Below are 14,043 nucleotides of genomic sequence, written 5' to 3' on the forward strand. Positions count from 1 at the left end.
TTTAAAGGTGCTGTAGAATGTAAAACTGTATTTACCTCGGCATAGATGAATAATAAGAGTTCTGTACATGGCAATGACATATTGTGAGCCTCCAACATGATTGTTTCCTACTTTATCCCTGCTGAAAAAAACTGCATCAAACCAGTGTGGACCAGCATGGGAATTATGCTGGTCTATGCTGGTTTGATGCTGGTTTAGCTGGTGGTCACCAGCATACCCGCACCAAAACACAACATATCCTGGTCTTGCTGGTATGACCAGCATGGGATGCTGGTGCTAATGCTGGTTCGGTGCTGGTATAGCTGGTGCTAATGCTGGCTTGGTGCTGGTTTAGCTGGTGCTAATGCTGGTGCTGATGCTGGTTTAGCTGGTGTTCACTAGCAAACCAGCACCAAAACACAACATATCCTGGTCTTGCTGTTTTTTTCATCAGGGTTATGTAAACCTCGTGTATGCAAAATATTGCTGGAAAACAAACAAATTTCAACATAACACAACTGTAACGTTACAGTCGAGATGTACGCCCCCAACATTAAATTACACATTAAATTAAGTACAATGCAGGACTCCAGACTGCCACCAAATGGGGGCATTTTGCCACCAAAATTTCAGAGTGTGCCATTAAATTTTTAAACCCATTCGCACATGTGCGACCAGTAAATCTGATTTTTTTTGTGATGTGACAATGAATTTGAAACCGCACATTGTACTTTTTTGCATCTATCATTAAAGTATTTATTAGTAATACAGCGGAAAATAGTAGAATGTGAATATTTGGTTAGCATGTTGATTTACGATGTGTGCCTCTAAATTTTTTGGTTGCGCCCCTAAAATTTTCAGCTGGGGGTCACTGTGCTCCTAGTGAAAAAAGTTAGTCTGGAGCCCTGTCAATGCTAAAAACAAAGTTGTGACTGCTGAGTTAGCGTTATATGCTAGTTAATGCTATATGCTAACGTTTAGGCTGAAGTTCTACTATTGATGTTACAGTTACGTTTTGCAAGTCCATTCTGAAAAAACAAACAACGTACCACTCAGAAACGCCCATTAACAATCTACAAACAATTGATTATTCCTCAAAATCTGTATTTTTGTCTGATCCAGACTCAAATATAAGATCTGTTTACACACTTACCGAGCTACTGAAATGAACCGCTCTGAGAAACAGCCAATCAGAGCAGAGCTCAAGAATATTTTTCATGACCCTTTCAAATAAGGTAATAATAGACCATTTTATTTTAAAGGCAAATCCTAGGGTTGTAAATAGACATGTACAACCATTTCTGGATAATTTTTGCACTTAATAAAGCCACAAACCTTCCATGTAGATAGCAGAGAACAATTTAACATTGACAGTAATTAGTACAATGCATTCTTTAGCACCTTTAAACCTGTGTTAGGACTGAACAGATGTAGTTTGTGCTGTGATTGACAGCTCTTGTATTGAGTTTGTTTGTTTGTGTTTTTGTAGCATGGGTCGGCTCTCTCTCCATGGGTATGATCTTCTTCTGCTCACCGATCGTCAGTGTCTTCACCGATCTCTTCGGCTGTCGGATAACAGCGGTCGGCGGGGCTGCTGTGGGGTTTGTGGGACTTCTGGCCAGTTCCTTTGTCTCGTAAGTAAACTATATTATCATTATAATTATCACAAACCTTCAAAAGTGGATGTTAATGCTTTAAGCTCTCTCATCATTTACTTAAACTGTCTTCTGTGGTTCAAAAAATAAAAAATAAATGGTAGATTTCTTACAGATTCTGTTCCTGACTCCATTCTTAGTTCATTGCTTATCTAGGTTAACTAAGTGGTTTAGTTATCTGACTAATTGTTCTGAGAGGTTGGTCAAAATTACTTATCATAGTTATCAATACTAGCACATAGAGAGAGGAAACATTGCAGAGCTCTCTCAGATAAAGATGATGTTTGATCTTATCAAACCAATATTGTGTCAGTGTCAGAAAGACAAACGTCTGCAGATACATTGTGAGATCAGACTTTATATCTGATTAATGAGAAAGTCCCACCCACAACCTAAACCAGCCAATGAGAGTTTTTCATGCATGATCACAGTCAAACTATTATATCAAAGTATTTTAACATCTAAAATGTACAACTTTTACGTTGATTTGAAAGTAGCAGTCATCACGTGCATGTTTCTCTTTGCAGGTCTCTCGAGCCGCTGTACTTCACTTATGGCATAGTTTTCGCCTGCGGGTGCAGTTTTGCATATCAGCCTAGTTTGGTGATCCTGGGTCACTACTTCAAGAAGAGGCTGGGTCTGGTGAACGGGATCGTGACGGCCGGCAGCAGCGTTTTCACCATCACGCTGCCGTACATGATGAAGGGTCTGCTGGATAGTTTGGGACTTTATTACACCATGCGAGTTCTGTCCATCTTCATGTTTGTGCTGGTGCTGGCGGGCTTTACCTACAAACCCCTCCTGCCCAAACCCGTGAGCAACGCTAAGTCAGGCAGTCGCTGTCCGGCCCTTAGCAGGGTCTTTAATGTGCAGATCTGGAAATCTCTGGGATATCGAATCTGGGCGTTTGGAATCCCCGCGGCCCTCTATGGATACTTTGTGCCTTACGTTCACCTGGTAAGTGTGCACACTGTCTGTCCGATTCAGATATTGATAGTGTTGTGTAACATAATGATGATGCTTGAGGACGTGACAGAAGAGAGGACTGAATGAACCAAATGCTTAATAGTCATGCAGCTTTTGACTCCAGCGTGGGAAATGTTTGTCCTGTGAGGATCATTACATAATAATAAAAAGTCAATCTGATCCGTAGAGATGAGGTTGTTGTTCCAGCGCTGGCGTACGCAAACAGACATTGTGTTAGGGTAGATTTTCTGGGTTCGGCTGAGACGTGACGGGCCACGGGCAGCGCTGCTTGTTTATGTACAGATATTTTTCTCGTGTTGTGAAATGATCGGATTATCCAGGGGCGTCTCCGCTATGTGTTTTTAGGCGGAAGAAGCGCTGGGTTTGTGGTGATCAGTAACACAAACATTCATCTCAGCGGGTCATTGTCATCTGACAGGGTTGAGCCGTACACTCGACCCGTTCAAGTCAAAACAAAAGCAGGCTCCTCAGGGTACGAGGTCAGATGGACTCAGTGTTTTTAAGCCTTTTAGTTAACCCGGCTCTCAGTTTCAACCCTAAACTCCAACCAGGAGGATAAACATTGACTGCTGACTCGAATCAGTGCGGATGAGGAAAACACTCCTAAATGCCAAAAACATAATAATGCAACATCAAATGGCATGAGAAGCATCTCTCTCTTCTCTTTCATAGTCTGTAAAATAATGGAAATGAAACTCGAAAGAAAGCCATGTGTGGTTTTGATGCAAAATACAATCCAGATGACATTAAACTAGTGTGAATATAAAGTATATGTATAGTGATAAACCTTTATTAGACAAATTAACATCGACAAGACTGATATACATCCACAATGAACCAAAAATGTACAGTTTTTTACTGACAATCACTCAAACGTTTTTATATATTCCTTTAATAAAGTTGTGTAGTTTGTTGTAAGTGTGTATTATAAAGTGAAGGTATAACAGCAGCACACTGCAAAAAATGAATTTCAAGAATAAAAAATCTTATTACTTTTGTCTTGTTTTAAGTAAAAATATCTATAAATTCTTAAATGAAGATGCTTTTTCTTGATGAGCAAAACGACCCAAGACAATAAGTCTAGTTTTTAGACCAAAAAAGTGATTTTGTGCATAAAACAAGCAAAAAAAATCTACCAATGTGGTAAGCAAAAAAATCTTGAACATTTTTCTTACACACTAAATTCAAGCGAAATTTGCTTTCCCCAGTGGCAGATATTTTTTTTGCTTGTTTTATGCACAAAATCATTTAAATTTGATATTTTTTGTCTTAAAACTAGACTTATTTTCTTGGGTCATTTTGCTCATCAAATAAAAGTATCTTTATTTAAGAATTTTTAGATATTTTTACTGAAAACAAGACAAAAATACTAAGAAAATGTTTTCTTGAAAATCATTTTTTGCAGTGCCGAGGCGTATTTGAGTCTGTGCTGTCATCTCATGATGGAAATCTGTTGCCTCGTGACTCGGTTCATCCTGAGATGTGTCTCTCGTGCTGACGCTGTCATTATCTAATCTGCTGAAGTCAGCGGTCATGTGCCAAACCATCAAGAAATACATATAAGCATTTAGACAAGTCAAAGTCCAGTCTTTATTATGTATTATTATTATTATATGATCTTGTGTGATAAAGGTCACAGAAAACCATTTCATCAACTCTTTATTGCTCATTTATTATAGACTTTTATTTTTTATAACACTTCAGTGTTGCAAACAGCTTTACATTAAAAAAGGAAAATGCAGAAAACAGGAAAATGTATAAATATATAAAGTAGAACAAAATTAAATTAAATTCAAGAATACAAGGTATTATTGTAAATTTTATTTTCCTCATAAATGTTTGTAATCTACTAAAATGGTCTATATATTTGAGACTATAGGACATTTAGTCTACAATTATGATCAGTGTTGGGTAAAGTTACTTTTAAAAGTAATGCATTACAATATTAAGTTACTCCCAAAAAAGTAACTAGTTGCGTTACTTAGTTACTTTTCATGGAAAATAATGCTTACGTTACTATTTAGTTACTTTTACCTTACTTTTTCTTGTCTGAAGCTTGATCTCTTTCAGGCCTTGCAGGTGTTTTTTATAACTGAAAAGTTCTGCATTCAGAAGTTGCATATTTCATCACAAAAATGTCGAGCTCTGGTCTGCCATCTCAGTTTCTGACTCAAACTGTTCTCACACAGTCGTGTACGTATAATGTCAAGTGCATAATGTGACTACGTTCAGTTTACTTCAGTACATACGTTTTTTTAAATCAAATTAATTAAACTTAAAAAGTAACTTGCATTACTTTTTTAAAAAAGTAACTCAAATATTAATGTGTACATTTTAAAAGTAATGCATTACTTTACTCGTAACTTCAGAAAAGTAATATTTTTACGTAATGCACGTTACTTGTGATGCGTTACCCCCAACACTGATTATATTAGATGACAGGTATCAAATTAAAGAGTTTACATGGAAACGACCCTTAGAAAGAAGAGAAAATGATTTCAGAAGAAGAATGAAACACACAGACAATCTGCAGTGATAGCATTAAATAAGTGGATTTAAGTAGGTAGTTGGATCAGTATAATCTAACTTAGCTTTGAGTTTTGAAAGTTTTGTTATTATAATATCAGCAGTGTTAAAGTAAAACAAGACAACATGGTGACAGTGGCAAGAACCCAAAACCAATGTACTTTGTACATCATTGATGTATGAAATGAGGACAAACATTGTGTGAAACTTAGTCGAGAGGATCACTTCACCTATAACCCTTTAAAAAAAGAAGAAAACTTTAAATAATGAATTACAATTTTATATCGTCTTTAAAACGAGTAGGTCTGATTTTGTGGCACACAGTTTGTATTTATGTGAAGAGGAATTTACTTGTAATGAAGAGGCAGGAAAACAGCTCTTTTCCTGTGTGTGTGTGTGTGTTTGTGTGTTGGTGTGTGTGCGTGTCTGTGCGTGTGCGTGTTTGTGTAAAAGAGAGACATACTACTCATGAATGCCCATAATTCATTTTACATGCTACCAAACCATCTACACACACACAATTGGTCCCCACAACGTGATAATTACCAGGTTCACACACACGCGCACACACACACACACATCTCAACTTTACCATAAAGAAACTTCCATGTGCACAGAGAACAAAAGAGTGAGAGTAGGGCAAGTGGGGGCACATGATGTAAACCAGATGTGGTTGGTGGTTTATGGGCGTTTAGATCCTCCTCCCAATATGCACCAATCTGAGAACAGAGAAACAGAACAGTCCTCCTTATGACATCACACACGCGTGCACACACACACACACACACACACACGCACACAATGACTGCTTGGAAACTCTACACACGTGTTTAAAGTCCATGTAAAGTCTGATATTAAAGGTGTTGTTATAAATGTGTTATTATTAAGCACCCAGCCAAATTTGAACGATGAAATAAACCACCAAGTAAATAAAATAAGTTATCAAACTCTTGTAAAAACAGACAGGATTCTCTGCTCTCAAATGCTGGGGGTGTGTCCGCTGAAACCACGCCCACTTGCGGGAAAGCTGCAGTCTGTCTTAACTTTCAAGTACCGCTGCAATCTGAATGGATGTTTGTGAATGTGTTAATGGGTGAAGCCATGCTTGCCTTGGTGGCATTGACGTACCGTTTTAGCCCCGCCCAAATAATCATGAACACAGAAATGGTGAAAAACTGGTTTAACCGTCTAACTTTGCAATCCAGTACTACATAGTTTAAAGTCTTTTTGCTTTGTTTCAGAAATACATTTATAACATTTATAATGTGTGCAGAAACAATTTAATGGAAAGGAAATCTATCAATATTTGTGTTTCTGGTGTAGCTGTATGTGTGTTCATTCATAGTGGAAAGCGGGGGCGAAAGTACCATTTTTCAGAAAAACATAATTTTTAAGATAATGTTTTAGACAGAGATGGTATTTTGTACCGGGTGCTAAAATAGCAGGTGCTATTTTGTACAAATGTAGAACGACTTCAGTATAATTTCACTTTTGAACAAAAGTATGGCATTGTTATTTATGACCCCCGTTCATCAAATGTTTCAAAAGCAACCCGACAGTACAAACTTGAATTGTTAAGAATAAAAAAAACGATTTTAATTTAATTTAATTTAATTTAATTTAATTTAATTTAATTTAATTTAATTTAATTTAATTTAATTTAATTTAATTTAATTTAATTTAATTTAATTTAATTTAATTTAATTTAATTTAATTTAATTTCTCAATAAAATGCAACAGTATTAGAAGTGTGACAAAAGTAGTGACAGAAACTCCTGACATTTAAACCCAATTTACTTTAATACTGAAAAACTCTGAGAAGGCAAACTTCAGGATGTGTTTAAGAACTAAATAACCTGTAGATTGATTAGTATTGTAACACATGAAACCAGAAACACAACTTGTAATTAGAAAAAAATGACAGTTTCAGTAACTTACTTTACAGCTTTCTGGACCTACACACGGGAAACGATCACAAATAAACACAATATTTGTCAGTTCCGTCAAGGGATGCGCGCTGAATGTGCTGTCATAGAGGGATACTTAACGATTAATCGCGATTAATCTATAGCAGAATAAAAGTTTTGTTTACATCATATATTTGTGTGAACTGTGTATAATAACTTTCTATAGATAAATACACACACATACATGTATATATTTAAGAAATGTGTATATACATTTGTATATTTATGTATTATTTATATTATGTATAAATATAAATACTTAATATATATAAAAACAATTCATAAAATTATACATGCATGTGTGCATATTAATATATACATAATTATCTTACACAACACACACACATATATTATGTAAACAAAAACTTTTATTCTGCTATACGTAGATTAATCGTGATTAATCATTAAGCATCCTTACTTGAAATGCAGATGTAGTCTGAGCTCTGAGAAAATCACCTTCACCCCCACTCTCCCCTACATTGACCATCACTGACAGGTGTGTGTGTGTGTTTGTGTTTTTGTGTGTGTTATCAGATGAAACATGTTGAAGAGAGGTTTGGAACGGACTCCAATAAGGAGCTTCTGCTGATGTGTATCGGCATCACGTCAGGTGTGGGTCGTCTGATCTTCGGTCAAGTGGCTGATTATGTACCTGGAGTCAATAAAGTTTACTTACAGGTGAGATTAACAACACAACCTCCACACTCTTGTGTTCCTGTAGCTCTGCTTTACTAAAAGCAACAGTAAATACATATGAAGCAAATCTAGAGATTGAATACACTGTGTAAGTTGATTAAAAATAAATGTCAAGAGTTATAGGCCCTATAACAATCCCCCCTCTCTTTCTCTCTCTCTCTTTCTCTTTCTCTCTCTCTCACTCTCTCAGGTGTCTTCATTCTTGGTCATCGGTCTGATGTCTATGATGATTCCTTTGTGTCAGAATTTTGGTGGTCTGATCGCTGTGTGTCTGCTCATGGGTTTGTTTGATGGCTGTTTTATCTGCATCATGGCTCCGATTGCCTTCCAGTTGGTGGGCTCTCAGAATGTCTCTCAGGCCATTGGCTTTCTCCTGGGGATGATGTCTGTACCCATGACTGTAGGACCTCCCATCGCAGGTACATCTCAGCTCTCTCTCCTGACATCATGAGTTCTGTCACATTAAACCACTTTACTCATTTGTTCACCTCTTCTGAGTAGGAGACAGTTAACAACACTTCACAATAATCAGATCATTGCTCATTTAGTTACATTGTTTATTTATTTATTTATTTTTACCGGGGACATGACACACTTCTGTGAGAACCGTTGTCCATCATTTGAGCTATTTACTTTATTAAAAGTCTATTTAAACTACTGTAGACCTGGGGCCTCATTTATAAAAGTGCGACGAAGGAACTATCCTACATTTCATCTAAGAAATGTTTGTACGTGTGATTCAGAGAAAAGGAATGTACGCACAAAAAAAAACGTGTGTGCGCCTCTTTTCCAGATGTGCGGTTTATAAATCACAAATTATCTTGAAATTGTGCGCAGCCGAAAGCTCTTAAAACTCCGTCTTGTAAACGCCCCTAATTTATTTCATTAGCATATAAATATTACATTATCAAAGGCCAAGTTCTCTGACTGCTACAATGGCGAGTGGTAAGAAAAAATATTTGTTGTTGTTTACTTAAGTTTTTAATATTTCTAAATTCTAACATGGAAACTTCATTGACATCACTCGAGTTAAGGCAATTAGTGGACCTTTCAATTCACGGGTTTCATTTAAATATAGTTTTACACGTAAACGTAATATTTGTGTCTTTAAAGTTTTGTTTCGTGTAAAAATTTGAAATTTGCGACTTTAAAATTCAAAGATCGTATCTTAAACTGTCAGAATAAATTCCATATGGATTCATTTGGATTTACAGATGTTTTTGGATGGATTTACAAATTTATATTAATTTTTGAAACACCCACCACTCTTAAATGTCACATGTGCCTTATTGTACATCGAGGCTTTACAATTCAGTTCCTTTCACGTCGTTTTAATCATTAAATTCGATTGTTTTTACTTTCGTTCAATAAAGCACATGTTTTGTAATATTTGAAGAGTTTCGTTGCAAAACGAGATAAATTCGTTTTTTTAATTGTTCAGAAATCTTGTTTTTTGGTTGTGCATTCCAAATAATATCAATTCAACTGCAGTTGGTTTGTTTTGATTTAAACCTTCATAACTTAAAGGGACACAAGGCAGCATTTTTATGTTAATAAATCATCTTCGTAAGTCGGTATATGGTTAAATGACTCATTACCGGACGAATTAAGTCTCTCTCGCCCGCCCCTATCGTCTGTAGGAAGAATACCCCACTTGCAACTTCGCTGTATCCGACCCGGTGTCCTTCAGTCTCGTAAAGTCTCAGATATCGCGAGAAGCAGTATCACTTTACAGCAAACAACACAGAGGCAGGCGAGCTAAACACGGCTAGCGATTGTTGCAAATGGCAGAGCCATTGAAAACCTTTGTCGGAAGGGAAACCTAACTGGATTGGAAATAAGCTGATAAACTTGGTTCCGAGGGGGGAGGGACAACAGTTCGTTTTTACGACAGTGTGTTTGAAAGCATTTACTTTTAGACCCTAGGGGGAGCTCGTAGAGAAATATTACGCAGACTTGCCTGGTTTCCCTTTAAAAAATACAGCTAAGTAGCACCATAAAACAAAATAATAACATGATAACATAATAATAAACACGTTTTGACAAAAATGTTAAAAAATGGATTTATCTCGTTATGCAACGAAACTCTTCATTTACATGTGCGTTAAACACCGCAAAACAATTTTGCTATATATTTTAATATTTTTTGAAAAGATTACGAACTAGAAAATCGTTTACTGAACCTATAGCTTGGGCGCCACCGTTTTGCATCAGAATAGGCCTACATTATAAATATCAAAATAGGCCAACATATTTTAAAATTTATTCTAAAACCTTTAAAAGTAGTATTCCTTCTCCACAGTTCATTTTCTGTGTGCATCATTGTTGCATGTTTTTTTATTACCAAACAAACAGTGCAGTGTACATGCTTCGTCCTTTTTGCATTAGTTAATTAAGGGGACAGTAAGTGGGGTTTTAAGTGTTTTATTAATCAAAATCAATATCTTTATTCATAAATATGTCTTCGTTGGTGTCAAATGACCTCTGCCAGTGATCTGACTTTTCTTTGTAAACTTAAAATTTCTTCTCTTTATTTACATTGAACGGGTAAGTCCAATGAGGCTTCCAACATGTTTTCATTCTGAAACGGACAAGGAGATCAGCAAGTATGTAACGGCTACCGTAGTAGCAACACGCATTTGGAAAAGCGAGGTGCTAGAGAGAACTGTTCGTTTGAATGCAAAATATTTTTTGAGCGTACACACGGTCTAAGATCATATCTGTGCGTAAAAATGCTTGCTCAAAGACTGACTGACAATATCAAAGTTGTTTTATCATTTTTCATTCTGACATTAGGCTGTTTTTATTTCATTGCACATAAACTAGTTAGTTGTTAAAATGCAATGTTTAAAGTGGGAGTTCAAAATAAAGCTGCTTTTTATTGTTCATACCTAATAAAGACTGTTATCATATTTATCATATCAAATTTGTCATTAAATATTTTTGTCAACATGCAAAGGTAATGAAGTTCTGATGAAGGATAACGCTACACACGAATGATGTGCAAACCTTGTTCTTCTGAAAGCTTTCGTTGATTTATACCCAATGAACCTTATTTCTGTTTTATTTGTGTCCTCAGGATTCTTAAGGGACCGTTTGGGAAGCTACGACGTTGCTTTTTACCTGGCAGGAATTCCTCCAATCATCGGCGGTGCCGTGTTGTGTTTGATTCCCTGGGTGGAGGCAAAGAGGAGGAGGAAAGATGAAGAAGGTGCTGATGTTGCAGAGAAGATGCTGGAGCGAAAGATCGACGCGCAAGACGACGCAGGCATTCCAGAGAAAGCCGATAACACCGAATCTGTCATCTGAATATAAGCAGCGTTTTTAATGAGCAGACTTACAGAAGCCATGAAACGCTTCTGACTGACCGTCCAACAGGCAACTCCTGCACAAATGTGATTTTTAAGCTATGCATACATCATTGAAAGTTGTTCTACTTTTAATGTTTTCAATGGAAATTGTGCGGACTTGAACGCTATAAATGAATTTTTTATTAAAAAGGGAAAATGTTTGCCAAACTGCAGGGGAACCTCAGAAAACTTTGTGGGATTTTAATAACCAAGTTTTTTCATTTATACAATGAATCTCTTTTTAATTCAGTTTTTAAGTAGGTTTTCGCTTTACCCTTTTTTGAATGGTAAAGGTTATAGTAATAAGGAATTACCGCATGTATTGTTTTGCTTCCTATAATTGTGTAACTTTTTTTAATGCATGCAGATTATAGCCATGCCTGACAACTTCAACTTGAGCACTTCGGAAGTGTTTATAAAGCAGATGACAGTAAGAATCACTTTTATTTGTGATGTATAGGAAACATTAATGCTGCTTATATAATCAAAAAAAGCCAAATTCAGTTTCTTATTCAATGCAATGCTATGTCCTCGATGCCTTATATCTTGTCAGTGTTTTCTATAGATTTAGGATTGTGTTGTGTTGTGCTCCTGACAGGGCAAAGATATATTTCATATGAATCGAGTATTTTTTTCTATGCAGTGAGGATGTGAAGTTGCTCTTTATAATGAATTTATTTTTATAATGTTGCCGTGTGCATAAGAGAGCCATCAGATCTCCAGATGTGTGTGTGTCGATCGGTCACATTTCTTAAAGCCGTTCGCTATCACTCGACGTCTGATTATACAGAAAACTCTCTCATCAGTCCCTTTATGATAGTGACTCGCTACATCTGTGATGCCATTTTATTTAATACCTCATGAGAGGTCATCATCTGGTATTAATCACTTGATATAAATTGGACATGTGTTCCTGTTAATGATGCTACAGCAGGTGGATAAGTTAAACATGACCTACAGTGTTCAATATGTATAGTGCTGTATTATTGACTAAACCGCTGTTGTTATTGTTTTGGACTTTATCTTACACATCAGTGTGGTCTATAGGAGTATTAGTTTGATCCTGTAATCTACCTCAGTTGATTTGATTTATAAAGCATTTCTTATGAATACCAAAGAAGAGAAACACTGATCACAGGTGAAAATGCTCACATATCTCATATAGCGTCCATCATCATTATTCTGTCATGATATTAAGGGATATTAGTGCCTTGACAATATGATTTTAATATGCAAGACTCATTTTCTTAACTGAAACCATTGGCATGTAGTCAAGTCATGCAAAAATATCTGACACATTTAACTTTATTCAAATATTTTTCTGTTGTAATCTGAATATTATTATGAGTTGGTTTTCCAACGTTTTCATATTTCATTTTTTACTTTTAGTCCTTTTGTATTTTTTAATCTTATATTGTTCATGTAAACCATGGTTGTATACACACGCGTGTTGTTGCATATTTTGTGTTGACAGAAGACAATCAGCATTAATTTACTCAGGTGATAAAACACACAGTAATTTAATTGTAAAGTTTCCTCAGACTTCAGCTAAACACCAAAACAAAACCTTCGGTGCCTTAAAGTATTCTTTGCAACGTTTGTCCATCTGTTTAGCATTTTGCCTGATATGAATTTTATTTGTAATATTGTACAATGAAATATATCCAATCATCCAAACCTAGTATTAAGCAATATATATTTATATATATATATCAGTAGATAGCTGGTTCAGACTCCATGGGTATGATGACAAATACAAAGTAAGATTTCCCATTTCTTCATCTAATCTTATATTTGTAAATCATCATGCAGATGAATTGTTGCTTCAATTTTCTTAATTGTGCCACTGCAATATTTCTCATGTTAAATTTTTTGATGTCATTGCCTGCATGATTTCATTGTCTGTTATGTTTTGTTGTATGTACCACACTGCTATATTTCAAACTACAATAAAGAACGAACATAACCTTATGGGCTGTAGTAATAAAAATGGTGATCTTACGTTTAGCAATGTTTCTTAGCCACTTATTACAGTTTTTTACAGACGCTAGGACACATTTCTCAATACTTAGGTCACTTTTGCAAAACTCCTCACACAGTGAGCACAACAGAAGTCTATGTGGGCTAAACTGAAGATCAATTATCATTGCTTTGGCATAAAATGCATTCAATAACTACATCTCTCAAATTTCATGAATTCTTTTCTCACTCAGACACAACAACTGCCAAAACTCTTTATACATACAGGCCAATTTGCACATGCTTACTACTGTTTTCAAAACTGTTAAACTTATGTTCAAAACAATAACATGATACAAAACTGAATAAGACAGCAAATTGCTATTTCTACAGTAATATTTTAATGAAATTTATTTTAAATCTTAAAATTAAATGCTATAAAAACAGTTGGCCAAATGGAGAAGACAGAGTAGATTTGCGTTAATGTATCTGTATCAGTGCATAGTGTGTATACAAATTCTTGTATTTTGGAACTACTCTACTAACAGAAAAATTAAAATAAACTACATCAAATATTGAACAATTCTGCATCATGTCTGATTCATTCCATTAACATATATTGCAATGAATTATAAACAGAGATGCATCCTTGTTTTACACAAGAAAACACTGTATGCTACATGTTGTTAGTGTTTTTTTGGTCATTGTTTTGTGAGTGACAAAGTATGTTTGTCGGCTGTCAACCTTTGCTAGTGTTCTGGAAGATGATTTGAGACCTGAATAAAGTGTTTTGGTATTTGTAGTGCATTTGGAATGTGAAATGAACTGCTTTGCCAAGCTGAAAGTTGGTTAGGAGAACTGTGTGAAGTGTTTTGCAAAAGCGACCCAAGCACTGAGAAATGTGTCCCAGCGTCTGCAACAAAC

At 35.7% G+C, this 14,043-nt stretch overlaps 1 protein-coding gene across 1 annotated transcript in view; it reads left to right on the forward strand.

Annotated features, from left to right (window-relative positions):
- Window positions 1-13,131, forward strand: part of slc16a10 (solute carrier family 16 member 10) — a 30,169-nt gene extending 17,038 nt beyond the window's left edge. The window contains exons 2-6 of the mRNA XM_055185793.2: window positions 1,469-1,613; window positions 2,162-2,591; window positions 7,649-7,792; window positions 8,001-8,229; window positions 10,890-13,131. Coding sequence (XP_055041768.2) covers window positions 1,469-1,613; window positions 2,162-2,591; window positions 7,649-7,792; window positions 8,001-8,229; window positions 10,890-11,119 — 1,178 coding nt within the window. The 3' untranslated portion in view covers window positions 11,120-13,131. The remainder of the gene's footprint in view (window positions 1-1,468; window positions 1,614-2,161; window positions 2,592-7,648; window positions 7,793-8,000; window positions 8,230-10,889) is intronic.
- The last annotated feature ends 912 nt before the right edge of the window (window positions 13,132-14,043 follow it).

This window comes from Misgurnus anguillicaudatus, chromosome 18 (genome assembly GCF_027580225.2).
Source record: "Misgurnus anguillicaudatus chromosome 18, ASM2758022v2, whole genome shotgun sequence".
Lineage (NCBI taxonomy): Eukaryota > Metazoa > Chordata > Actinopteri > Cypriniformes > Cobitidae > Misgurnus > Misgurnus anguillicaudatus.